At 45.0% G+C, this 25,723-nt stretch overlaps 1 protein-coding gene across 16 annotated transcripts in view; it reads right to left on the bottom strand.

Annotated features, from left to right (window-relative positions):
• UBR4 (ubiquitin protein ligase E3 component n-recognin 4) overlaps positions 1-25,723 on the bottom strand; it is a 136,211-nt gene that overhangs the window by 32,070 nt on the left and 78,418 nt on the right. For all 16 annotated transcript variants that reach the window (XM_024251135.3, XM_054540687.2, XM_054540698.2 and 13 more), the window contains 23 exons: positions 22,972-23,068; positions 22,205-22,312; positions 21,616-21,732; positions 20,436-20,645; positions 18,529-18,678; positions 16,821-17,048; positions 15,923-16,001; positions 15,178-15,423; positions 14,174-14,342; positions 13,536-13,680; positions 12,844-12,929; positions 11,802-11,889; positions 11,200-11,393; positions 9,377-9,616; positions 8,800-8,938; positions 7,936-8,061; positions 7,690-7,818; positions 6,509-6,852; positions 4,695-4,785; positions 4,333-4,417; positions 4,041-4,168; positions 784-913; positions 519-676 (listed from right to left, as the gene is read on the bottom strand). In XM_024251135.3, coding sequence (XP_024106903.1) covers positions 519-676; positions 784-913; positions 4,041-4,168; positions 4,333-4,417; positions 4,695-4,785; positions 6,509-6,852; positions 7,690-7,818; positions 7,936-8,061; positions 8,800-8,938; positions 9,377-9,616; positions 11,200-11,393; positions 11,802-11,889; positions 12,844-12,929; positions 13,536-13,680; positions 14,174-14,342; positions 15,178-15,423; positions 15,923-16,001; positions 16,821-17,048; positions 18,529-18,678; positions 20,436-20,645; positions 21,616-21,732; positions 22,205-22,312; positions 22,972-23,068 — 3,487 coding nt within the window. The remainder of the gene's footprint in view (positions 1-518; positions 677-783; positions 914-4,040; positions 4,169-4,332; positions 4,418-4,694; positions 4,786-6,508; positions 6,853-7,689; positions 7,819-7,935; positions 8,062-8,799; positions 8,939-9,376; positions 9,617-11,199; positions 11,394-11,801; positions 11,890-12,843; positions 12,930-13,535; positions 13,681-14,173; positions 14,343-15,177; positions 15,424-15,922; positions 16,002-16,820; positions 17,049-18,528; positions 18,679-20,435; positions 20,646-21,615; positions 21,733-22,204; positions 22,313-22,971; positions 23,069-25,723) is intronic.

The raw sequence follows: 25,723 nt of genomic DNA, 5'->3' as shown, positions 1-25,723 counted from the left end.
GCCTGGAGACTTCTCCATCAGGAGATGTGAAGAACATACCTACAATAAGTGAGGTAGGAGAAAGGGATCTTCCTTAGCAAAGATGCTGATCATTCTTTTTTGGGGACACTTATATGCTGAATACTTTCATTTAATGTAAACCAAGTATTTCTTATTTTATATATCACCGGACAAATGGATTACCTAACACAGAATTACTTTAGCTAGAAAGAGGAGGGAGGGGAAGGACAGCAGAAGATATGAAAAATGGAAGGAGAAAAGAGACTATGGTCAGGGAGGAAAGCAGAAAGCACAAGGAGTGTGTTAAGATAAGCAGAGGAAGTTCTGTTTCAGCGAGTCCACCATGCTGGCCCAACAGCTACAACCAAGAACCTGTACTCACTCCCTGTTTGAAAGGAAGCAAGATGAACAAAGAGAAAGAGACGGCAGCGCAGACACATGGCGAGGGGCAGAAACATATTGCTCAGAGTCTGGGGTCAGGGGCACAAGGGGTGAAGAGTCCAGAAGTGGCCACTCACTTGTCGCAGCCAGTTGTTATGCCCCAGTTTGAGATCCAAGGGGGAGGTCCTCTTCCCCCGACGACTCAGGAACTGTTTCCACCTCCACACATACTTCTCAGTCAAATAGAGATGGCGGAGCTCTGATTTGCTGGGGGCTTTCCCATTGCCATCCATCCCTGCAAGGCCAAGGGTTGCAGGGGTAGGTAAGTAAACGAGAGTGACAGAAGGCAGGGCTGTCAGAGCACAGGCAGGACTTCCCGGCGTCTTGAAGAGAAAGACAAACCTCTGATAGGAAGACACTTCTTCCAGGCATCATAGGATGCCTTGGGGTCTCTCTTGAGCCACAGTTGAGCCTGGGCATGGATCTCATTGCAGTATGGCTTCACCGTGGTGAGGGCCTCGACGGGGACATCCTGGAGGAGGCAGGTGGAGCAAGGTGAGGGCACTCAAGGGCACACCTGAGCCATAGCCCCAACAGCATGGCACTGGTGCCCCAGGGGGTGATGTGCAAAGGCAAGAAGATCAGGAGGATCAACATGTGTATCATCTTTTATGCCCAAATATGTGTTCCTGTTAAACCATTTTGATCCAATTTAGCAGCAGTATCTCCACATTGAGCTTAAGGTCACTGATTTTTATTGTGCAGCAGAAGCTGTGGCTGGCTTCCTACAGACAATCCTACAGCACATACACTAATTCCTATCCCATGGCTGATTTGCAGTTTCCTAAGCATAAACCTTCCAAGAGTCACAAGTAGCCTCCAGAATGCAAATTGTCACTAACCAGAAGCAGCCTGCAGAGAGATAGCCACAGACGACACTCCAGTCCAGCGCATCTCAAGCTGTTTGGCATCAGAACCCTGTTATAATCTTCGAAAATTATTAAGGACTCCAGAGAGCTTTGCTTTACATGGTTGTATCTATTGACATTTCTCATGTTAAAAACTAAAACTGGCTGGGCGCGGCGCCTCATGCCTACAATCCCAGCACTTTGGGAGTCCAAGGCAGACAGATGATGCTTTAGTCCAGGAGTTCGAGACCAGCCTGGCTAATATGGTGAAACTCCATTTAGATACAAAATACAAAAAAATTAGCTGGGCACGGTAGTATATGCCTGTAGTCCCAAGCTACTCAGGGGGCTGAGGCAGGAGGATTGCTTGCACCCAGAAGGCAGGGTTTGCAGTGAGCCGAGATCATGCCACTGCACTCCAGCCTGGGTGACAGAGTGGGACCCTGTCTCAAAAAAAAAAATAAAAAATAAAAAACTGAGAAATTCTTAAGATATTTGTTAATTCATTTAAAAAGAAAAGTAAATCTATTATTTGTCAACCTAAATTTTATATTTTCCAAAACAAAAATAACCTACAGAAAGACGTGGCACTGTTTTATATTTTTGTTAATTATTTAATGACTGCTTTGTAAGACATCTGGATTCTCATATCTGCTTCTATGGTCAAAGTGTCATGACAGGTTGTTTGGGTTGAAGTATATGAAAAACATTTCGCCTCATACAGATATACAGTTGGAAAAGGAAAGAATATTTTAATACCTTTTTCAACTAGTTGTGGATTTTTTTCGTTGAGACTATACCAAAACTCAACAAATTATAGGGTCTGAAAGATTAGCTGTAGTATGGACTCTGAAAGCACATCAATAAACTCTTCACACTTCATTATACTAACCTTCATCTTTTACCTGGCAGGATACTATAACATGCATTGGTCATTTAGAAAACACTGGTTTACACAGTTATGTCAGTTCTTCTTACAGCTCACTTCATTCATTTTGAGGAAAATATCTGCCAAATACCTAAGCCTGAACAACCACAATTTGCCCATCAACCATTTTCTTCAAGCACAAGCGGAGATCCATGGAAAGGCAGCTGGTTTGGCTTGCATCTCACACAAGTGCCTTTTCTCAGCACAACTGCTGTACTTGGGGTGTAGCACAGGCGCTTTCTGTGTACTCATTTTGTCACACTGAGCATTAAATAGATTAGTACCCAAAAGTGGAGATTTAATAAAATTAATTTGTACTGCTTCATCAAGGATATTCTTGATGAAACCGGGTGGCAGTGAAGAACTGCACGGGGCCACCGCCTTGTCAACCTAAGGCACTGGCCGTCTCCCCAGCAGCAAAGGTTTTGTACCGTCAGCACAAACATCACAAGAATTACAGGGGCAAATAGTGTCTTAGGACAATTATGAAAATAACTTTGTCCTCACAGATCTTTGAAAGTCTTAAGAACACCCCGGAGTCTGTGAGCCAGATTTTAGGAACTGCTGCTCTCGCTAAGTTACAAGGAACAAAATGTGAACATCCACACCAGGCCTCAGTCCTTACAGGGTAAGTAATTCTGTGAAAAATCTCCCTTTGCCTCACACTGTGGAAACAATGATGGTCATGTAGGGATAGGTGTCCTCTTCTCAACCAAGGGCCGATTTTACTTGCTGGGAATCTTGGGGGAAATAATCCCTCCATCAAAGGGAAGGAAGCAGAGTGCCTCGTGCTGCCTTTTCTGAAGGCAGCTTCAGTGTCCAGCTTCCCCACATCATAACCCTAGTGCTTAGCACTCAAAAAGCAATCTTCCTGCCATGAGGACTCTGTTGCCCATAAGGGATGGCCCATCAGACAGAAGGACCCAAGGCCCAATCCAGGGAAAGCTGGTGGCAGAGCCTTAGGCATGGCCCAAAGAAAGAACTATGGCCTCCCAATTCAAAAGCTGATACAAGCAAGTCAATCTGTGGCTCAGCTACAGTTATTTTAGGATAAAAACTTGGTTTCATTTATTCACTTAACAATAATTTACTAAGCAGCTATTATAGATGTTATACCATCCTACATACTAGACATAAAAAGTATTACTAAGATGGTCCAGTCCCTGGATTCAAGGAGCTTACAGCTAGCCTAGTAGAGAACTGACCCTCTAAGGAGCAGCTAACAAAGTGAAGGAAAACATTCTAGGCAAAGAAAGCAGGAGATAGCCACAGCTAACATTTGTTAAGGATTAACTTAGGCAGACACTGTTTTGATCACTTAGTCTGCATTATGTCATTTATTTTTCACAACACTTCAAGGTGGAGACTATATTCCCATTTTATAGATGGGGAAACTAAGGAACGACTTGCCCAACGTCACGATGCTAATAAATGGAAGCGCTGGGATTTGAACTCAGGAAGTCTGCTTCAGAGCCTGGGATTTCTATCACTGCACAGCCCTGCATGTGCAAAGGTACAGGGGTAGGAAGGACACAATGCTTTCTGGGGGCTGCAAGTTATCTAACATGACTGGAGAGAGTTCATCCTTCACAGCTAGCCACTTTGCTCTCTGCTTTGCAGTTTCATGTTTATTTGACTTGAACCATCCTTCTCAAAAATCCCAACCCATGTCTGCTGAACTAAGGCAAAGGCTGCACTGGAGCCACTCAGGGGAGGTGGGCTCAAGGCAAAGCGGAGACCATGAGAAGGCAGGGCACACTGCCAGGGAATGAGGAGGGCGGCCGCCCTGCCCTTCCTTGTTAGACCCCTGCTTGGCCCAGTACCTTGTTCTTCTTGCTAGTGGGAGCAGGTGGTTTTATCAGCTTCTGCAAGATCCTCAGGCACATGAGGGTAATGTTCTCAACCACCACAGGAGTCTTAATGTTCACAGCCATGAGGAAAAGGCTGAGAGCTAGGGATGGTCAGGAAAGGCAGAGTCACAATCAGGAACACTACACATCTGCTCTGCAGAGGCCGCCCAAGCATCAGTTTCCCTCCTCCCCTCCCACTCCAGCCAGGACTGCTCCTTGGAGCCTCCTTTCCTCCTTTCCTTTCTCTGAAAATCCCCTAACTCACCACAGCGTAACCGGAGCTCCCAGCAGCTGTCCTCCTTGGAGATAGAATCCGTCAGCAGCAGCATTTCATACTGCAGGCTACTTGCCTAGAAGGTAATGGGAAGAGACATGAGTCAAGAGGGTCAGCTCCGGTCCAGCGACTCTTAACTATTAATACAATTTCCAGTCCTAGGTGGCTCCAACAAAGACAAAGGACAGACGGAGACCCTTGTGCTCCAGGCTCTTCCCTGGGAAAACCATTCTGGGATAATGTTCTGCTCCTTCCCTCCTCAGTCACCGCAGGACCTGGGAGGGGAAGCTGAGGAACACAAGGCATGTGAGGGGAAGTCAGAGAGGACAGCTGGGTCTGCTAGGCCGGCTCACCAGATCGGGGTTGGCCCAGTGGCCCTTCAGGGCTGTGGAGACCTTGCCAATAATCAGGTCATTCATCTGCTGAGTGGCTTCTGGGTTGTCTCTGCGGAAGCAAATAGAAATGGAGTCCTGTAATTCACAATCAGGTGTGACACTCCTTTCCACCTGAAGGGGCCCAGAGAAAATGAAATCAATGTCTAAGGCTACCCGGCCCCAAATTTTCTACTTCCTTCCTGGGGCAAGACTACAGCTTTAGCTTCACAAAACCATGGTCGGTAATAATAAAGGATCCATCACAGCCGCCTTACCTATGAACAGAAGCTAACTGAGGGAAGAGCAGCACCACCTTATGGGGCCCATGTCCCAGGCGACAGAGCCCCTGCTGTCTGGTGTGACACAGTCTCCAAAACCTAGAGGTCCACTCTCAGTCTTGGTCACAACTCTTTCCCTGTCTTCTCCATCCGCCTGCATGTCATTTTCCACAAGGCCCTCACATTCCAGTTTACGTCTCTTTGTAACAATGTTCCCATTATTAATTTAAAAAAACAAACCGTATCACTCACTCTTGCTTCCCAACATACTGAATAAGCCCCAAAGTCCTTACACAGGCCCACAAGACCCTATGGGATCTGGCCCTCGCACCCTCCGACCTGAGCCTCCTCCTGAGTCTTCCCTACTGCATCCCTGTCTCCAGCTACACGGGTTCCTTGTGATGCCCTAGCATTCCTGGCACGTACCTGCTCTCAGCTCCCCACTTGCTACTTCCTAGGCATGCAGCCCACTGCTGAGACATTGCCATGACCTCATGATCAACTCCTGACCTCGTGATCTGCCTGCCTTGACCTCCCAAAGTGCTGGGATTACAGGTGTGAGCCACCACATTCAGCCCTATTTTTGTATTTTTCTTTCCTTTATTTTATTTTATTTTTTTTTTGAGATGGAGTTTCGCTTGTTGCCCAGGCTGGAGTACAATGGCACGATCTCGACTCACCGCAATCTCCGCCTCCCAGGTTCAAGCGATTCTCCTGTCTCAGCCCCCCAAGTAGCTGAGATTACAGGCATGCACCACTACACCTGGCTAATTTTATATTTTTAGTACAGATGGGATTTCTCCATGTTGGTCAGGCTGGTCTTGAACTCCGACCTCAGGTGATCCACCCGCCTTGGCCTGCCAAAGTGCTGGGATTGCAGGCGTGAGCCACAGCACCTGGCCCTATTTTTGTATTTTTAACGGAGACGAGGTTTTACCATGTTGGCCAGGCTGGTCTTGAACTCCTGACCTCAAGTGATCCGCCAGCCTCAGCTGCCAAAGTGCTGGGATTACGGGCAAGAGCCACTGCGCCCAGCCTACTGTCAGTATTTTTCAGATGAGGAAAACACAGACTCAGAGAAATTAAGGAATCTGTCCAAGGCGTATAGTACAAGGTATCAGATACTGAAACTGAGTCTTTCCAATCCAGAGTCCAAGCTCTTAATCTCCAGGCCCCACTGCTCGGCTCCACTATCTTCCTTCATGTGAGTCTTTCTTGAATTCAAGTGTCTCCCTTTCCTTCCCTCACAAGGACTCAGAGACAGTTTCCTCAAGACACTATACTGGAACCAAAAAAGCACAAGCCAATCATGCCATTTACAAGGAAACCTGGGTTTCAATGCTCCCCAAGCTCGCTCACCTACACCCTGTGTCTCTTTCCATCTTTCCTTTGTTATAAGCTACCTAACTTGCTGGGTGGTCAGAAGCACTATTCTGTGTACTCTCTAACGCGCCTGGCATGGCTGCCAGTGTCAGTAGGAATCACTAGGCCCATAACCATGGTGTAGGTACTGACCGAGTTAGGAGGCACATGAGCTGGCGGACCTCCTCCCGCATGGCCGCAGCCCCTCGGCGAAGATTATAATCAAAGAGCTCCCGGATAAGGCCCTGGGAGACAAGGATGTGCCTCAAGGCTGGGTTGGTGGCCAGGGCCCGAAGTAGTGTGATACAATGTTCTGTGACAGCCGAGGCACAGCCATAGCACTTGGTGGAGGATGTGTGGCCACAGCCCAGGACGGATAAGGCACGGTACTGGCTGGCAGTGAATGTGGGCTGCACAGAGGTCCGGGATGATTTAGTGGCTGCTTCCCTCTGCTGTAGGTCATATTCCAACAACTCTTTGCGTGAAGCAAAGACTTTCTAAGAAGGAAAAGGCAACAATAATGGGAATTAGCAATTAAAATAAGAAGAGGATGTTAATTGGAAAATTAGTTTTGCTTTAGAAAAAACTTTATATGCATTATATAATTTAATCTTCTCAATAACCCAACTGGTTAGATGCTTTATCTCCATTTTACAGAGAAAGAAACTGAAGCTTGGAGGAACTGGCTTGACCAAGATAAGTGGCAGACTCAGAACTCAGACTCAGATGGCAGGCTTATGCTTCTTAACTCCCATGTAACAAAGACAAAGGTCAAAAGCTAATACATGTGTAGCAAAGATGGCACTCCAGCAATTTGGGGTTGAGGGGGGAGGTAAACTGGATGCTCTCCTTATATGAGGTACCTCTGTCTATGGCCAGCCTCCCATCTCATGGAGATTATGTCTATGACATTGCAACTGACACATGGCCCACCCTTGGTTGATTGCAGTTGGTATGCCCTTACCCTACAGCCTGCAAACACGGCGTATCAGAAGAAGAGGGAACAGTATCTTGGCACCAAAATTTTTTAAGACCAGTAACCCCTCTACTAAGAGATGGGTTGTTAATGGCTAAAAAAAAAACCTTATCTGTGCTACCTTCCCATCACCAGTATGTTCAGTTATCTAGCATGAACTCAGCATTCTAACCAGTGCCATAAATCACGGTGGGGGAGATGCCGTTTGGTGCAGCCACCTGCCTGCCTTTTCAGCTGGATTGGGCAGGGACAACACCAAGACCTGGACTGCTGGATGAGAGAGCAGCGGGACTGCTGTGAAAACAACGCCAGTAACACTTGGACAAAACACACCCAAAAGCTGCTCCCCGCTCTCTACCTGGATGATTTTGGAGAGTTCATCAAAAGAGTTCTTGCAGTCTCCACAATACTCCTGAGCCAACTGCAGGATATAACGATTCACACTGGCGGAAGTGGAGCTGATGCCCCCTGCTGTTCCTGAGTCATCCTGCAATCCCAAGAGGTAAGCTGTCAGGCTTCCCACCTAAGGTGATCTCACCTAGGAGGCAGTCTTCTGATCATGACCCAAGGCCTTCTCCAAATGCCCTTTGCAGCGTGGGATTACCTGTGGCTTTTCTGGAGCTGCCTCATTCACTTTGCAGAGCAGGTTCTCCAGCTGTGGCCGGTGTCCCATCAGCTGATGATACACTCGATCAGCTTTGTCCAAAAGTGTATTGATGTTGGATACAGCCTAGACAGGGAAAGACAGGGACTGAGTGAAGGCTTTTTAGCTGATGACTTTCCCTGAGTAATCCTCACTGCTAACCATTTACCAGAATATTTCCTACAGGTCAGGCACTGTGTTTCATACATTATCTCTGTTCTTCACAATAATCCTTCCTATGAGGTGGGTATATTATTTCTAATAAAAATACAATACACTTCTGTGATATATAATAATACAATGCTGAGAGAAGTAACTTATACTAGGTTACACAAGTATTAAAAGTATGGCTGGAATTAGAATTTCTGTCCTTCTGACTCCAAAGCTAAATGTTCTTCTGTTAACCCTATAGGTGCCCCTTTTTCACTGTTCTTTAATATCTAGAACCTCCCCCCACCCCCGCCCATATTATGCAGGCTGGGAACTAGCACTGGACAAGCTAATACTGAGGGAGGGCCAGCAGCCTCAATATGAAGCAGTCTGTGGAAGAAATGCAGGGCAAAGCATCCAAATCCAAAGTTATCTGTACCTGGAGATACTCTAGTTTCATTACCAATCAACACTTTTCTAAAATCCTATTCAAACCATGTCTTTCAATACAATATACCTTAGCCATTCTTTGCTCCCACCCAAAAGCTGGGCCCTGAAACTGGTGTTGAGTCGAAGAAGGCTTGGGCTAGAAAGTAAAGTGCACTGCGCTGCACCAGGTCTGCCCAAAGTCCAGATCAAGGCCCAGCCCTGAGTCTAGGCCAGATCTGGCCTCACCTTCTTCCGGTCTTCTTCATTCTCAATGGGATCCACTGCACAGCAAGGCTTGGCATAGAGCATGAAGTCGAAGCGGGCATATTTACAGAAGCCACAGGCATTGCAGAGGAAGGGATCCTTTTCATCGTAGTTGATGGATCTGAGTAACCAAAGCGTTTGGGTCAGTGAGGTGACAAGGGTGGGTGGGGTGGGGGTCACTCTGAGGAGATGGATTGTGCCACATTTATATACTCTGGTAACTACTGCAGGGGCTACTGAAGGGACAATAATAAATGAATGACTTAAGCAGCCAGGTAACAAGAAAGCAAGACCCAGAGCTAAACTTCTGGACCTCCCTCCGCTCTTACCCTCCACCCCTGCCACAGGACAGGCACACTCGTGTGCACATGCACAGACACACACACACTCACTCTCTCTTCTTCCTCCTCCCTTTCTACCCTTGAACCCACTCTACAAACCCATAATTCTCTAAATGTTCTGAGGGAATCAGACACTGCAATTGCTCACACTGACACTACTACAGAAAAATAACAAGGAATGTGCACAGCCCTGGTCTAGGGGATGACCAATGACTTACCTGCATTTGTGACACTGGTACACATTCTCTCCACAGTTGCCACAGACTCCTGGGTTGGCAGGGACCGAGGCACTACAGCGAGGGCACTGCAGGGTCTCTGTGGAGGCCTGGTAGTTTTCATAGAAGTCTGCAAACTCAATCATCAGATTGGAGGCCACAATGGGCAACGGCAGGTCAATCTTCACCTCTGTCTGCCCAGGGGTCAGCTGAACCTTCTTGGCTTTGTGCCAGCGAGCTGGCCTAGGAAAGACAGACAGCCTTGAGATTTTCTCATCTAACCCTCAGTGATAACAGTCTGATGAGACAAAGAGGAAGACTGTCCCATGTATTTTTCTAAGGCAATTAAGTGGTTACTCTAAAGAAAAGAAATCTGGCATATAACAGGAAGCCAGTTTTAAAAGTTTTCCACTATCTTTTCTCTATAAAAACAGGAAAGAACATACAAGTGCTTTAAGCTGTTATACATGATACCTTTTGAAATTCCAGGAAAACAACAGAAGTATATAACAAGGGAAACCATGACTCCAAAAGCATGCCACACTGAAGCCTGTAAGAGGTGCAATGATGATGCATGCCAAGTTCCCATCCTGACAGCAACCTTGGAAAGATAAAGCTAGGCTGTTTTAGAGAGGCAGAGGAAGAAAATCAGAGTCTGAACCAAGTGCTAAGTCAAGCCATAAAGAGGAAGGTATGTAATAATTTTGGGGTGATTATATAACACAGTGAGAGCTAATATTTACTGAGTACTTACTATGTGCTAGGCTCTGTTCTCAGCACCTGACACATACTAACTCATTTAATCCTTAAAATCAAACCCTGGAAGTGGGGTCCTACCTCCATTTTATAGTTACAGAAACCGAGGTTAAGCAGCTTCTCTAAGGTCACAGAGCTATGTAGCAGAGCTGGGATCTGAACCCAAATAGTCTACCAGTAGCTCTGCTGACTCCACACAATGAAAATCAAACCCACCTCCTCTGGAGGGGAATGGGCCACCCTAATGTGCAGCATCTACTTACAGGTCACCAAGGTGAAACTAGGCTTTTCAAGGCAAGAAGAGAAAACCTCCCTAGGCAGCCTTCATGGCCACATGTTGCTGTGGTACATGAGCCTTATTCTGCCTCTTGGAATAACAGCAATACTTCCATCCTGTGTGCAGAACAGCTCTGTAAGTCTTACTATTCAAGTAGTGTCGACCTGTGTTCTCCCTTCAGTAGCAATGCCTGAGAGTTCAACAAAAGGCGATCTGTCTCTGTGAAAGTCAACACTATAACCCATGTGAGTGCCTCTCTTGGCCTAAATATGACATGCCCTGATTCAGTCACTGGGATACACGGGTTAGGAAGATCCAGTATCAGCAGATACAGAGAAAAGGCACCATGCGGAAATTGAAGTGTGTGTGTACTAAAGAAGCTTCTTGAGAAATAACTTCCTGCCCTGTGAGCAAGAGCATAGCTGTCTTAATCCAAGAAATGACAATTACTTCCCAATACAGAAGGTTTTATCTAAGTCTAGACCTTTGTATAATAGTTAAAATGGGCATGAGAAGCCTGGAGGTCCCCTCACTCAGCTTCCCCTCCCTAGGCAGGCTGTTGAGGAACTTCCACAGACCCCTATGGCTCCACTGGACAAATTTAGAAATAATCTTTGTCAACATCCTTAGAACTGTTGTTTCACTTTTGTCCTTCGGTCATGAATGGAGGGGCCAAGAGGATGTATTAGGCCTCTAGGGATGTGCTGCCTTACTCCATTCCAGGAACCGAAGGCAGCAACTGAGCTTCAGCCTCACAACCTGCTGCCCCTCCCGAGGCCTAAAAAGCCCGTACTTGTTTTTCAACTCCACGATGGCCTGCACGGTTCGGTTGTTATAATAAAGGTTGATGGTCCGCACCATCTTGGTCCGTTTCAGATCCCCGATTTTCACTGTCACTTTGCTGATGGTGTGACTGCCAATGAGCTTCACAACCTGCTGGGTGGTGGTGTACCGGGTGTCCACTTTAATGGAAGACAGCTTGATATACTAAATACAAGAGTTCACAAAACAAGGTATTAGTTCAAGACTCATACTGCCTTTTTAAAAATTCATCAATGTAACCCACTCTTCATCCACAAGATGAAGTTTCTATTTAATTTTTTAAAAAATATTTTGTAGAGATGAGGTCTCACCATCTTGCCCAGGCTGGTCTAAAACTCCTGGGCTCAGGGGATCCTCCCATCTTAGCCTCCCAAAGTACTGGGATTATAGGCTTGAGCCACTGCACCCAGCCAAGTTTCTATTTAAGGTAATAAATGTGGCAGATAAAAATTCCTACTATCGGTGACCAACCATTAGGAGAGGAACATCTATGTGATAATGATCGATCTCTGGAAACAAGAATCCCACTGGACCTATTGGCCTCAGGACTGTCCATGTACAGATGTCACTTACACAGAACGGTACTTCTGGGTTATTACACACCAGGCAGGGATCACTCTCCAGGTAATAGCCATCAAACTCCACTAAGCCAGACAAAGTGCTAAGGAAGAAACCAGTCTTAGCATGAACACATTTTCATCTGAGGAAGCACTGAGTTTCACAAAAAAATCATGACAAAGCCATGGCTCAATGTCCCCCAAAGTGAGCCCCACCCTAGTGAGAACTCAAGGACACAGGAGAAATCCCAATAGGATTACGAAGCCACAGGAAAGAAATTTCAACTAACTGACCTTACAAGTTTCCTAATCTTTGATCTATCCTTCAGAGGAATTCTAAAAAGTAGTAAAATTTGACTCAAGAGTCACAATTAAATTTACAAAAAATCATTGAACTGTACATTTAAAATAGGTTAATACATAAATTATCTCAATAAAGTTTTTTTAATTTTTTTTAAAGAACAGTCACTACTAAACTAGAGAAATAATAAACTGTCAATTTAACCAATATCCTCTTTTAAAAGTTTTTTTAAAAAAAGGAAGACATTTTCTTTAAATTTGTTTTATCTTATTTAACTTAAACCCTTGAACCTAAGACCTTTTTTTTTTTTTTTTTTTTTTTTTGAGACAGGGTCTTACTCTGTCACCCAGGCTGGAGTGCAGTGGCGTGGATCACAGTTCATCGCATCCTCGAACTTCTGGGCCCAAGCCATCCTCCTGCCTCAGCCTCCCCAGCAGCTGGGACCACAGGTACACGCCACCATGCTTGGCTAACTTTTTTAAATTTTTTTTTAAGAGATGAAGTCTCACTATGTTGCCCAGGCAATACAGACCTTTCTACATTACTACTCACCAAACCCTGAACTCAGCAATGACATTCTGAGTACCTTCTATGTGCAAGACCCTGGCCTACATGGAGGGGACTGGAATCTCAACTAGTCGGATTCACTCTTCTCTCAGGCTCTTGTCAATTCCTATGTAAGAGCCTATCACCATGCAAATAACTCCTCAGAATGCTGACTGAGCTTCCCACATGTAGAAAGCAAAACAAAGCTCACTTATAAATGTTCGAGTTGGGGTGGTTGGTAAGAATATGGTTTTGAGTCCGCAGAATCTCCACAGCTTTCTGTGAATACTCCTTCAACTGAAACAGAATTCAGTAAAGAAACAAGTTAAAGCCCAAGGGGAAGTCTTATTGGAAAAGACTTTTGTCTTCTGCATTCTAGCTGAATACTGCCCTAGACCTACCAGACTTCTCAGTCAGAATCATACAAAGCTGGGCCTAATTTCAATCATTTAAATGGATTCTATCTCCTTTAGAAGTTTCCATGAGCTTTAGTGATAGGTGGTACCCTTTTCCGACCTGATGGAGGAAGATCATTTTTATTTTTATGGAGAAGCCATAAAATGGTTAGCTAATTGCAGAAACATTTTCTGGTATGTAATCAGGGCTACCAGCAAAATGAGGAGCACTTGCTTTTCCAAGGAACTGTGATGAGTTCTATCTTCTTTCCCCACTTGACCTTGACCTACTTCCTATGTTAAGTCAGATTTGCTAGCGTCTACTGTCTACATCTTGTTAAGCACATGCATATTATGAGTGCTTAACAAGAAATGCAAAACTAGATATATTTAAAAGAGGTTTCCTATATGGACTCCCTGTATCTGGGTTGTTCATAATATTCTTAACTCAAGAGAAAAAAGGTTAAATATGGCAAGTTGGCCTCTCTGACCATAAAGCAACTGTTACCTTCTTCTCCGTTTGTGGAGTTTTCAGGGAGAAATACCCTAGTAGGTCCACAAACTGGGCAGCCTTACGACCATAGGCTGGGAGTTCTGGCCAGATGGACCACATCAGATCTAGCAGGAGCTCCTGTTGAGATTTGCTGGAATTTCTGTGGATATATGACAGCTCATGTTACCAAGCAGCAGAAACCCCTGAGGCACCTGTGTTTATCATTGAGGCTCTGGTATCGTTTTTGTAAATGTATCTATTTCCCTACAATTATGGGTTAAGTTTGAACGGTTTTGTTTCTCTTCTGACAATCAATCCTACCAGATGCAGCATAGTCATTTGCTGCCTCTACCCATGACCCAACGTACCCCAGAGCAGAAGCTGAGCTTTTTTAGCCTGAAGGGTCAAGCTTGGTCATGTTACAAACCCCGATACGTAGCCTTCTGAGTGGAAAACAGATCCTCTCCTGCCTATGACATCAGTTTAATGGCTAAAAAGCAGACAACAATAAAGAAATCTCTAAAGCACAAGAGGATTCAGGCTGGCGTAACTACTGACTCTGTGACCGTATGTAACCGAAAACAAAATAGAACTGCATTACGCACCCTGGCCTCACACCCTTGCAGATCTGCCAAACCCAGCCCTGGCCCTACCTGTAGATGTGCAGCGTCAGACAGTGGGCCTGCCAGCGCACCGAGGAAGAATTGGACTCTAACAGGAAACAACGCAGGAACTGGATCAGGGTTTCCTTATCGGCAAATTTGTTCAGCTGGTTCACCAGAGCTGTGCACAGCTGGTCCTCCTGGCTGCCAGAGGTCTCACCTGCAAGATTAGGACAGGACTAAGGGCTAAAGAGTAAGAAGAAGTCCTCTAGGGTCCTAAGGCCTGGGCTACCAAATGGGGAGGGAGGGAATTCTGTCCATTTCTAAAAGTTTTTACTGAATGCTGATATTCTGCAAAACAATTTTTAGTTGTTTACTGGGGGACAAATAGGTCAGCCCCAAATGAGACATATGTGTAGCATTGGTGATGCAGTGGTGAGCACAACTGCCTTCCAGACGAGACATACAATAATGACACTAAAAACCACAGGATAAAGTGCTATGTAAGCTGGCACTGAACAAATACAGTGACACTGGAGGAGGAACTTCCTTTCAAGAGCTTGCAATAGGCCTGCACAGAGATGTCTGATCATTAACTGGGGGAATGTGAACCACCACCATGGCTCTCAACCCTGATCACCGATCTCAGGTCTCCAAGGACCATGGAAAGCAGTGCAGCTGATGGTGAGGGTCAGCTAAGAGAGCTAACATTTACTGAGCATTTACCAGTGTACTCAGTGTCATTTCACTTAACTCTGATGGGAGCTCCATAGAGAAGGTGTTATTATTTCACAGAATAAGAAATTTGGTCTACTAAAAATGTTTAGTGCACTTTGACTTTTCTTATTACTATCACTTGGTATGAGAAGTCACGCTGTTTAAGGTGTCACTTCAGTATAACTGAAAATGAGACCGAAAGTAGACACCAGAGAACATTTGGGCTTTAAGTCCCCTGTAAATCAGGATTAAAAGACCCTTTACAACAGGACAAACCATGTGCTCCGAGAGATTTACATACATCATTGTGGTCACAATGACAAGAGGGTGACCCTTACCATCTTTCTCCTTTTCTTTTTCTTCTTTCTTGCTCTTTTTAGTGGAAGACTTGGACTGTGTTGTGGCTTGTCCAGAACTGGCAGCCACAGGGGCTGAGGAGGAAGAAGCACTGGAGGATCCCGAAGAGGCTGCCAGTGCAGCGAGCACTTTGCTGCCGCACAGAGCACAGGAGAGCAGTTGCAGCAGCACTGGGGACACGCCCTCATCCACGAGGAAACTGACTTGGAGGAGGAAGTACAGGACGGCTGCAAGCAGAGGAGACAGAGGCTCAGCTCTGAGATGACCTCAACCAGACTCACGAGAACCAAAACAACGTCTCCCTACAGCTGAGACTGCCCTGTTCTCACCAGCTTTCTTTGCCATGTTCTCTCTGCTGGACATTGTGAAGAAGTTATACTTTCTGTGGAAATCTCTGAAAAGTATTGTAACTACACACCGACCAGAGCCCCCTGCTCCTTTGAATAAGGGGTTCTCTAGACTCCACCTACTCCTCTTTGACTTTACTGCCACTACCTGGAGGTTAGAGACTCCTACTTTGTGCTTCCACAGCTCCCCAAACTTTGACTACCAGCCCTCACCACTCTTTTAGATTTTTACTTGTCTTCTTTGCTAGACAGAGTTCTGTCTAGTCTATCTTGTTCATAGCTATATCTCCAGCATCCAGTTCAGTGCTTGGCATATAGTAGGCCTTAATAGTTCCTGAACGAATGAATAACAGCAATCAAAAGGAGCAGCATTGCTTACAGTCGTCTTTGATGCAGAATTTCTGCCAGTTGATGGTTCGCTGGGCGGCAATCTCTGCACAGGCTTTCAAGTGCTCCATCTGAAATAGGAACCAACCACGGGAAAGGAGTAACTCCACCACACTGCCCAGACAAGCACCACACCTGCTGCCTGGAGCCATCTCCCTGACTTTGGACTACAGCTGAACATGATCTTCTGAGCAAGGCAGATGCTTGCTGGGATGTCTGGTCAACCTGGGACCATGACCCACACACTGCTGCAACCGCTGCAGCTCTTACCGAACCTGCCTTTGTTCTACCCCATCCCCATGCAAGGCGCTGTTTTCAGGAACCTTCAGACTACTCAATAAGGCAACAGCAAAAGGTAGACCATAATCTAAGAAACTACAATCCAGTTTACTTTTCTTGATATATAACAATAGCAAGAACATGAGCCAGCTAGATTAAAGATGTTCTTTCTAGGTTGTTCACATACAAAATACTCAGTTTACTCCTCTAAGTCCAAACAGTTTCTCTTTAGGCAGTAATACATTTTTCTACTTGAACCTTCATCATTTCTTTAGTATTCAAGGGTAAAAACCAGAGGTGCACAAAGAGATCAATCCTGACTAGGATGTAAGCAAATGGCACTGGTAAGAAGCTCAGGCCACTCACCTCACAGTGGAGGAACTGCTGCCAGGTGGGACGAGAGTGCTGAGGGGGACATCCCAGATCCTGAAGCCAACTACACATGGTACAGCACCCAGACAGGGGTTATGGATTTACCCTCATCTCAGCCCTAACCATGCCATTGTCAACACAGTTAAAAGTCCTGCGTTATTACCTCCAGCCCTATTACCTACTTGGCTAAGCCTTATCACATCCCCCCTCCCTGCCCTACCAGGTCCCAGCCCTCGTACCAGGCTGATGAGTGTGTCATATTGCAAGGCGGAGCCTGAGCTGGCTGTAACCACACTTGCCCTGAGGAATATCCCCTGCTCTTCTAGCAGCTTCTTGATCCCACGCACGTGAGAGTCCAGGGTGTGCAAATCCCGGAGCTGGCGGTACTTCTCTTTGGATCCACAGATGAAGAGCAGAAGTTTGCGGACTTGACGGCGCACAAATGGAGTCTGCTGGATCATTAGGTACTTGAGGAGAAAAACACCACAAAGAGTAAATGACTCTGGGATTGTATCTATATCAACTGTGGGCTCTCACACCCTGGGTTTTAATAAACTGTTATTAAAAGCTGGGGACAGGCCGGCCACGGTGGCTCACACCTATAATCCCAGCACTTTGGAATGCCGAGGTGGGCTGATCACTTGAGGTCAGGAATTTGAGACCAGCCTGGCCAACATAGTGAAACCACATCTCTACTAACAATACAAAAATTAGCTGGCCGTGGTAGCACTGCCTGTAATCCCAGCTACTAGGGAGGCTGAGGCAGAAGAATTGCTTGAACCCAGGGGGCCGAGGTTGCAGTGAGCCGAGATCGTGCCACTGTACTCCAACCTGGGCCAACAGAGAGAGACTCGGTCTTAAAAACAAACAAACAAACAAAGGCTGGGGAGAAACACAAACCAAGTTATTTCCTCTTGACCAAACCAGCCTCTCTTGAACTTAAATATCCTTTAATGAGACCAGGTGAAAGAAAGAGAGAGAAAGAAATCAAAGAGGAAAATACCAATATTCATGCATCTCTTCCTTGTGCCCTTAGGAATCTACAGGGAAGCTGGTCTCCACTTCAGCCCACCCAAAGGGAAACTATCAAGAAAAAAACCATTCCAAATCTCTTTTTCAGGTAAAAGAGCTAAAGAGAAGATTGGGTTGGTACAACTATGTAACTCAAAATCCTCATCTGAGGTTTGCTAACAGATTATTCTTCCCAGAGTTAATCTATCTCAGGGTTGCTGTGCTGGTTACTAAGGTTATTAAGCTATTGTCTCTCAGTTCCCAACCCACCCCTACTGACGCCGCCCAGTGATGCTGAGGCCAGAATTATGCCAATGCACTACTTTTTTGCCAGCTGGCTCCCTCTTAGGTTCTGCCAACAGGGAGGGACACTGGCAGCAGGAGGAAGAAGGGGCTTGCCTCCTCCCATCTGCCTGCAGTCCTAGCAACAGCCCTGCACCCTGGCAGCCACAGTGAGTTCTAATCATCAGCTTCTCTCACTGCTCCCAGCATCAACCACATCACATCCCCGCAGGGCACCCACTTCCTGATAACTGCGCTTCAGGCAGTTACTATCCCTGTGTTACCTCATGTTTCCTTTTTGTCTTTTTTGTTGTCCAACAGCATTTACCCAATTTCCCATATTGAAATCTCTCTAAGATAACTAGTATACTTTGTTATTCTGACAGAACCTAAATTATTAAACTTGCCCATTATCAGCACGTGTCGGGGAGTTCAACACACAGAATCAGAAGGTAAAGTATGGCTTGTTTGATACACATCTCCCACAGTTCTACCACACAGTATGTTCCAGAAGGGCAAGACCAAGACCTACACAGGTGAAAGGGACTCTGCAAGGGGAAATACCAAGTAAGGATGAGGAAGAAAGGGGCCCACAGAGGCGAATGCAGATGTGTCCTCAGCCCAACAAGCATGCCGCTTGGGACTTTCACTTACCTCGGAGAGAAAGTAAAACCACGAATGGTCAAAGACAGGAGGTGGGATTCGAGAATTGGTGTCAGCAATCTTTTTGATTTGGTATGGAAGCCTCAGTACCATTTCTGTTAGAAGCTGAGTATAGGCCTCAAACACATCAGCAGCATGACCCTAGGAGAAGAAAATTTGCATGAGAACCTGTGACTATCAATTTTCCATGACCACAATTAGGAAAAAGCCTGGCTCATTAGACATATTACATGTTGGAGGTGGTAAAGGGTGCCTTTCAGAGCTGGAATCAAGACTGACTGACAGTTTATTCTATAAACCCAGAAGGCCCAGGCTTCTGCAGGCAATTTAATTACATGCAAAGGTTACAGTGGAGGCAGACCTCACTTCCTAAAAGTCCTAATATTTCACTCTATGGTTTTTGACATTGGGTCGATTGTACTCTGCTTACATAAAGATGAGTGCTAGAAAGGCCAAAAAAATTGGGAGAAAAAAAAAAAAGTTAGTAAGGATCTCTGACTTCTATGAGATGTATTCTAGTCCCTAGAACCAAAATTTCCCATGATAACAAGAAATTGTTAAATAAACCAAGGTGGGCAAGATCACTAAACTCAGCCAAGATTCCTGGCTTCATGTAACACAAAAAGGCAGGGGTAAATGAGAGATGTGAGGACAGTGGAAACAACAGTTATCCTGCAAGCTGTGTGGTCCCATAAAAAGAATCTGTAAGAGTCTGAGGGCACAACGTGTCTCACATATTCAACTCCCAGTTATTCATCGGTTCTGTATCAAGCACTGGAGTTGTAAATAGGAATAAAATTTGGTTTCTGCTGAGAGTGTAGAGGGCAAGACAGGTGAAGGAGCACACAGGGTGCTCTGGGAACCCAGGACAAGGCTCTCTTGAGCAGACTTGATGGCAGGGAGTATATGTTAGGGAAGTTTTCCCAAGGATCCAAAGCTTATGCTGGGTGGTCTTGAAGATGGGCTAGGAATTCGCTAGACAGGAGAAGAAAGGGGAGCAGAGGGAGAGGAAAGAATTCCAGAAGGGACAGCATGAACAAAGGCAACACGCCACATCTTGGGAAATGTGCAGGCTGGCAGGGCTGCGTGTAGGGTGTTATAGGTGACAAAGCTAGAGTCAAGCAGGTGGCTGGGTCCTCCAGAACTTTTTGGCCTGTAAGTTATGGAAAACCACCAAAGAGTCATGAAAAAAGAGCAAGACACGATCAGATCCACACTCTATGCCTATCGTATTCCTACCCTGCTCAAAGCTATTCTGAGTGGACAGTGAGGAAGAGAGTGGTGATATCAGTTAATACGGACTGGGCATTGATACATGCTAGGCACTGTGCTAAGTCCTTTACAAACGGCACCTCATTCAATGCTCACAACAGCCCTGTAAAGTAGATACCATCTGTATGCTCATTTTCCAGCTGTAGAAGCTGAAGGTTAGGGAGGTTAGACAGACAGAACTTCTCCATGCTTCAAGACTGGTAAGTAAGAACACAAGATGGGACTTATCCCAGATCAATCTGATCAGAAGGCCCATCTTCTTAATAAGTACGTTAAAGGGCCTCTCAGTGGTGACAGCACAGGGAATATCTGACACACATGTCATGACCCACAACTGATGACATTAGCTTGTACCTTCTCATCTTTTTCTAAACTTAATGTGAAATGAGATAACCATGATTTCATTCAATTCCTCCAATTTACAAAGATGCAGGAATGAGAATCCCACAGAAGGTTGGGAGAAGTGGTCATTTATTCAATCACGCCGAGATTAACCCCCACCAAGGAATGCCGGCTCCTTCCTATGGCTCTTCACCCTCAGCCCCTTGAGCTCTCTGCACCGCGAGGAAAGAGAAGAGTGCTCTGAACAAAGGACGAGTGTTTCTTTGATGAGGGAAAGATCTCACCTTCACATACTGGCGGAGAAAGAATGGGCTCATGTCAGGTGGGGAGGAGGTAGTATGTGGTTTCAGCAACTGGCTGGTAGCCACAGGCTCCTCATCATTCTGTTGGCTCTTCCAATATTCCAGCAGTGATTTCAGCACGTGCAGGCAGTAGTCCACCGCCCCAGAGCTCAGTAGAGCTGCTGCTGTGGCACTGGAGATGAGGGAAGATGACTGGGAGACAGAGAAAATACAGAGATGGGAAGAATGGCTTGTAAAAACAATGTGAAATCCAGGTGGGTGTTGGGGATGGGAAATACACTCACAAGAGTCTTAGTTTTTATGGCAGTGAGTGAATCAGGCTCTTGCACTGAAACTTCCCCAAGGAAGTTTGTGAGGTTTTTCGGAACTTTTTTGAACAACCATGTGGTAAGACAAACAAAGAAACACACCTGTTCTCAACTCTAACCTTGCTACACGCACATATGCCAGAGGCCAGGGAGGCAAGGATTAAATAACCTTTCCCCCTGGAGGGGATGGGTTTCCTCTTTTATCTTGAGCAACTAGAAAAGAAGCCCAATTCAAGAAGGACAGAGAAAACTTTCCATTATAGGCACTACTGAACAACCCCACCTCACCCGCTGTAGAGTCTTCCATAGAACTAGCTTCCAAAGGAGTTGGGGGTGAGTGATCACATGCATAAAAAAGTAGGAGAAAAGCTACTGTAAATAAGACCATTAGAAGAGCCTTGCAAATCCCAGCAAACCCCACAGCTCCCTAAGCTCATTAAGATTGGATGCAGTTCAGCCTCAATTTCTATCTTCTCTGCTTTGTGCTAATCTCCTTTCACCACACACACGTTGCTTTCTCTCTGCTTTATGACCATACCTTATAGCAACATACACTAGGGGAATCCTCTTAGCCACTCTGTGCCTTGCAGAAGAGAGCCCTGCTTTTCAATAATGGAACTTCCAAACCTTTTAACCCCTCCATTGGAAGGATTGTTAGCAAAGACCAGAGCTTGGAAGGGATTCGGAAAAAGGTGGAGGTTCTGCTCTTGAAAAGGTGATAGCTTAGAATCTTACTCCCCTCAGGGAACAATGGCTTTATTCTTACAGAGGACTACCACCCCTGCGCTGGCCCTAGCACTACCCAGACAATCCTCTTACCTTTCCCCAAACTCATGAACCCAAAGCAAAAATACCTCACATATGGAAGACTTGGATCCAGATTTGGTGCGGGACATGAAGACACTCAGGAGTCTCATTACTACCAGATGGACTTCATTCAGGGCGCTGCGCTCATTCTTCTTGGAGACATCCTGCAGGCCAAAGCATAAGTCCAGAAACCTCTACTTACTCGATGCTTGAGGCATCCTCTGAACAAGATCCCTTCAAGTCAAGCCCATCAGCCCTAAAATGTTCCTCAGATTGAATCAGACACAAAACAACCCCCAGTATATCCATGGACTATACTTGGGGTACCTAGAGCCTGATACACTTAGGAGGCCATATTAAGATACGAACAACTAATTTAATGTTCTCACCTCACTGAGCACAAAAGGGCCATGAGGGTAAGAACTTCATCTTTGCCCTCAACTATGCTCAGGGTCCAAAACTATGCTCGGGCCAAAGCAGGCCCCGAATACGCTTTTGTTGACTCAACAGAACTGGAGCCCTCAGTGGATGGTTACCCCTTGAAACGAGGTGAAGTTCCTCTATGAAACGAATGGGAACCTGAGAAAGGATCTCAGCCAATCCTGTTTCTCACACAGTCTGCCTCTCAGATTTTACCTTTTTATCCATACCCAACTCAGCAATAAGCTGGGAGAGCAGGTTGTCTAGGGCCCCCTTGTCTTTCTCATCTTCTCCATCCAGATCTGTAGTGAGCATTAGAATGACCTAGAAGTCAAAGAGAGAAAACACAAAACCCAATTTCCTAAAGAAGAACGACTCGAAATACGGGGTGTTTCAGAAGAAACCCTAATCTTCCTGACATCCCTATCAATCATAACTGTAATCCATTATAGCGTTCTATAATTCCAGGTATCCAAAGCTTCAGTGTTCAGAGTCAGAAAAGTCAAATTCTGATATATGCCACACTTGACATTACAAAAACATGTTTCGTAAAGTTTGTAAAATTAATGGACTAACCTATATTATATCCAAGCAAAGTAGCTTGAGAAAGGGTGGTACACCAAACTAAGAATTAAAGAACAGTTTTGCCTCTGAGGAAGACAGCTAGTGAGTGGAAGAACAGCTATTGGCCCACACTCTAATATCAACATAGAGACTAGAGACTCAGAATCTCAGAAGTGGGCTTTTGCACTGGCTCTGTCAATAACTACCTGGATGAACTTGTGCATTTAAAAAATTCTCTGACCCTCAGCCTTCTCATTTATAAAACGAAGAGCTATGATTTGTAGCTCAAAAATTAGATTTCATTATTCTGTGGCCTAACACCAAACAAACGCTTCCAGGTCCTCTGGAAGAGAGATGTGGGCATGCTTAAGGACGGTCCAATCATGACCTGACAGAGACCCAGGTGAGCTAAGAGATACCTGCATGTACGGGATGGCCCGGACACCGCCAACATTTCGTAATTGAGGCAGGGTCTGCAGTAATCTCTCCAACAGCATTAGACGGACCATGTGCAGCCTAAAAGGGTGGGGAAAAGATAGAAAACATGAGCTGTACTCCAACAGGACCCAGCTGAATACAGTTCCCTCCCCACCCCCACCCTGCTACCAAGGTCAACAAGAAGCCTAATGCTTAGGAACAATCTCCAGCATTAAAAAAAAAGTTAAGAACTGCCTAATCGGTATGCCAGTCAGCAACACAGAAGGAGAGATCCCACTCTGTTAAAAGAAAGTGAAACTATTCTAAAATACAACTGATGGCACTGAATTAAATCCTACTACAGGGAAGTTCAAAGTATTTCCCAAGCCTCCAGGCCCTAGTAGTTCTCAGTTTCAAAACCAAACCTCCAACTGCAAGGTTTATGGCTTTTTTCTAATATGTGGCCCTATTCTGCCTCCAGACATTATTTTCTAGAATTCTGCTATATACAAATTCTATATCACCAGCTGCACAGTGACCCAGCCCTTCCTTTCTCACGTTTCCCAAATTCTTATAAAGTCCAGTCACTGCTCTACTCTCTCACACCTTGTCCACCATCTTCCTAATATAATGTTCTTTGTCAATGTCACACTGTCCTACTGGACCCATGAGTTTTCCCGTATAATCAACTGGCCATTACCTAGCCTTCATCTACAGATATACAGCTGACCTTCTGTACCAAGTATGTGCCCCTGGATCTCTAGCTAATATGCTGATTCAAGAGGATGATGAAAATTAGTTAAAGTCCTACTGACAATTTGGTTGCTAGTCTCACCTAATACACAATCTCATACAGATTAAGAATCTAGTTGCTGAATAAATCAATGGATTCACTTTCATAATTAGTAAATGGTCCTTGTCTCATTTTTATCTTAGAGATTATTTGTAAGAAACTACACACCTTTTTTTAATGTGTGATTTGCATGTGTTACATATCTTAGCAGGTATCCAGAATATTGTCTTTTTCTTTTCTTAAAAACAAAATGTTTTTAAATACAAAAAAGGACCAAAAAAATTGTTTTAAAGAAAACAGCTGGACATGGTGGTGTGCCTATCGTCCCAGCAATTCAGGAGACTAACAGGGGAAGATTGGTTGAGCCCAGGAATTCAAAGATGCAGTGAGCTATGATCACACCACTGCCCTCTAGCCTGGGCAACAGAGCTGAAGTGAGCTACTGTCCCCAGCCCAGAATATTTTCAAAATAATACAATTCTGGATGAAAGTACAGGGTCTAGGGTTGGGTGTGGTAGCTCACGTCTTTCAACACTTGGAGGCTGAGGCAGGAGTTCAAGACCAGCCAGGGAAACATAGCAAGACCTCATCTCTACAAAAAATTTAAAAATTAGCCAGACGTGGTGCCATGTGCCTGCAGTCCTGCCTCAGGAAGATCACTTGATCCCAGGAGTTCAAGGTTACAGTGAGCCATGATCATGCCACTGCACTCCAGCCTGAACAACAGAGCAAGTCCCTGTCTCTAAAAAAAGAATGAATGAAAGAAAGTACGGGGTCTTACGTGAATTATAAATTATTGTCATTCTAAAAAGAACTCAAAGGAATGAGCTAACTGTTCTTCAGAATACCACGCATGTGTCAGTTAATAATTGGCCAAGCCAGGTGGGGAATACAAACGTTTAAGAATTGCTCAAAGATGAACAAGGTACAAGTGAGGAAAGGTGAGATGACAGCAGCAGTTCAATAGTTTGAACATAAAACATAAGATGGATTTGTTTTGAGATGGATTAATATCCTCAGATTTGGAGAACATACAAGTGAATATACACACATGAAGAAAAAAGTCAACAAAATGAGCAGAGTCTAGACTTGGACCAAGATCACAGCAGAGTATTTTCAAACATCATTCATTCATTCATGTTGTTATTTTTTTTGAGCCTGGGACACTCTGTTGCCCAGGCTGGAGTGCAGTGGCACAATCACAGCTCAGTGCAGTCTTGACTTCCTGGGCTCAAGAGATCCTCCCACCTCAGCCTCCTGAGTAGCTGGTACCACTGGCGCATGCGATCATGCCAGGCTAATTTTTTTATTTTTTATAGAGACAGGGCCTCCCTATGTTGCCCAGGCTGATCTCAAACTCCTAGGCTCAAGAGATCCTCCCACTTCAGCCTCCCAAAGTGCTGGGATTACAGGTTTAAGTCATCATACCCAACCTATTTTCAAACTCTTACACAGTACTCTTGAAACTTAAAAAAAAAAAGTAAACACAGCAACAAAAACTGCAGTTTCCTTTTCTTTAGTGACTTAAAAGTAAAATTCTGTTTTATTTAAAATAATTCATGTTTCAACCAAGCAAAGACTGAAAATAAAACCAAAAATTTTTTAAATAATTCATTAACCAATTATTTAATTCACTTACCAATTATTTAATTCACTTATTCATGAAAAAAGGTTAATTTAAAACTACTATAGAGAATTCCATTGTCAATATGGCTAGGTTACCTAAATTCACCCTACTCCTAAAAACAAATGAAAATCCTAAGAAGATATAACACCATTTTAGAAGCAGTGATGAGTCTCAAGAGATTTCAAAAAAAAATCTACAATCCACTGGGCGTGGTGGCTCATGCCTGTAATCCCAGCACTTCGGGAGGCCGAGGTGGGCGGATCATCTGAGGTCAAAAGTTCAAGACCAGCCTGACCAACATGGAGAAACCCCATCTCTACTAAAAATACAAAAT

The sequence above is a fragment of the Pongo abelii genome, chromosome 1 (assembly GCF_028885655.2).
Source record: "Pongo abelii isolate AG06213 chromosome 1, NHGRI_mPonAbe1-v2.0_pri, whole genome shotgun sequence".
In the NCBI taxonomy this organism is placed as follows: domain Eukaryota; kingdom Metazoa; phylum Chordata; class Mammalia; order Primates; family Hominidae; genus Pongo; species Pongo abelii.
The sequence above is the reverse complement of the archived record's forward strand: the minus strand, read 5'-3'. Positions and strand labels throughout refer to the sequence as shown.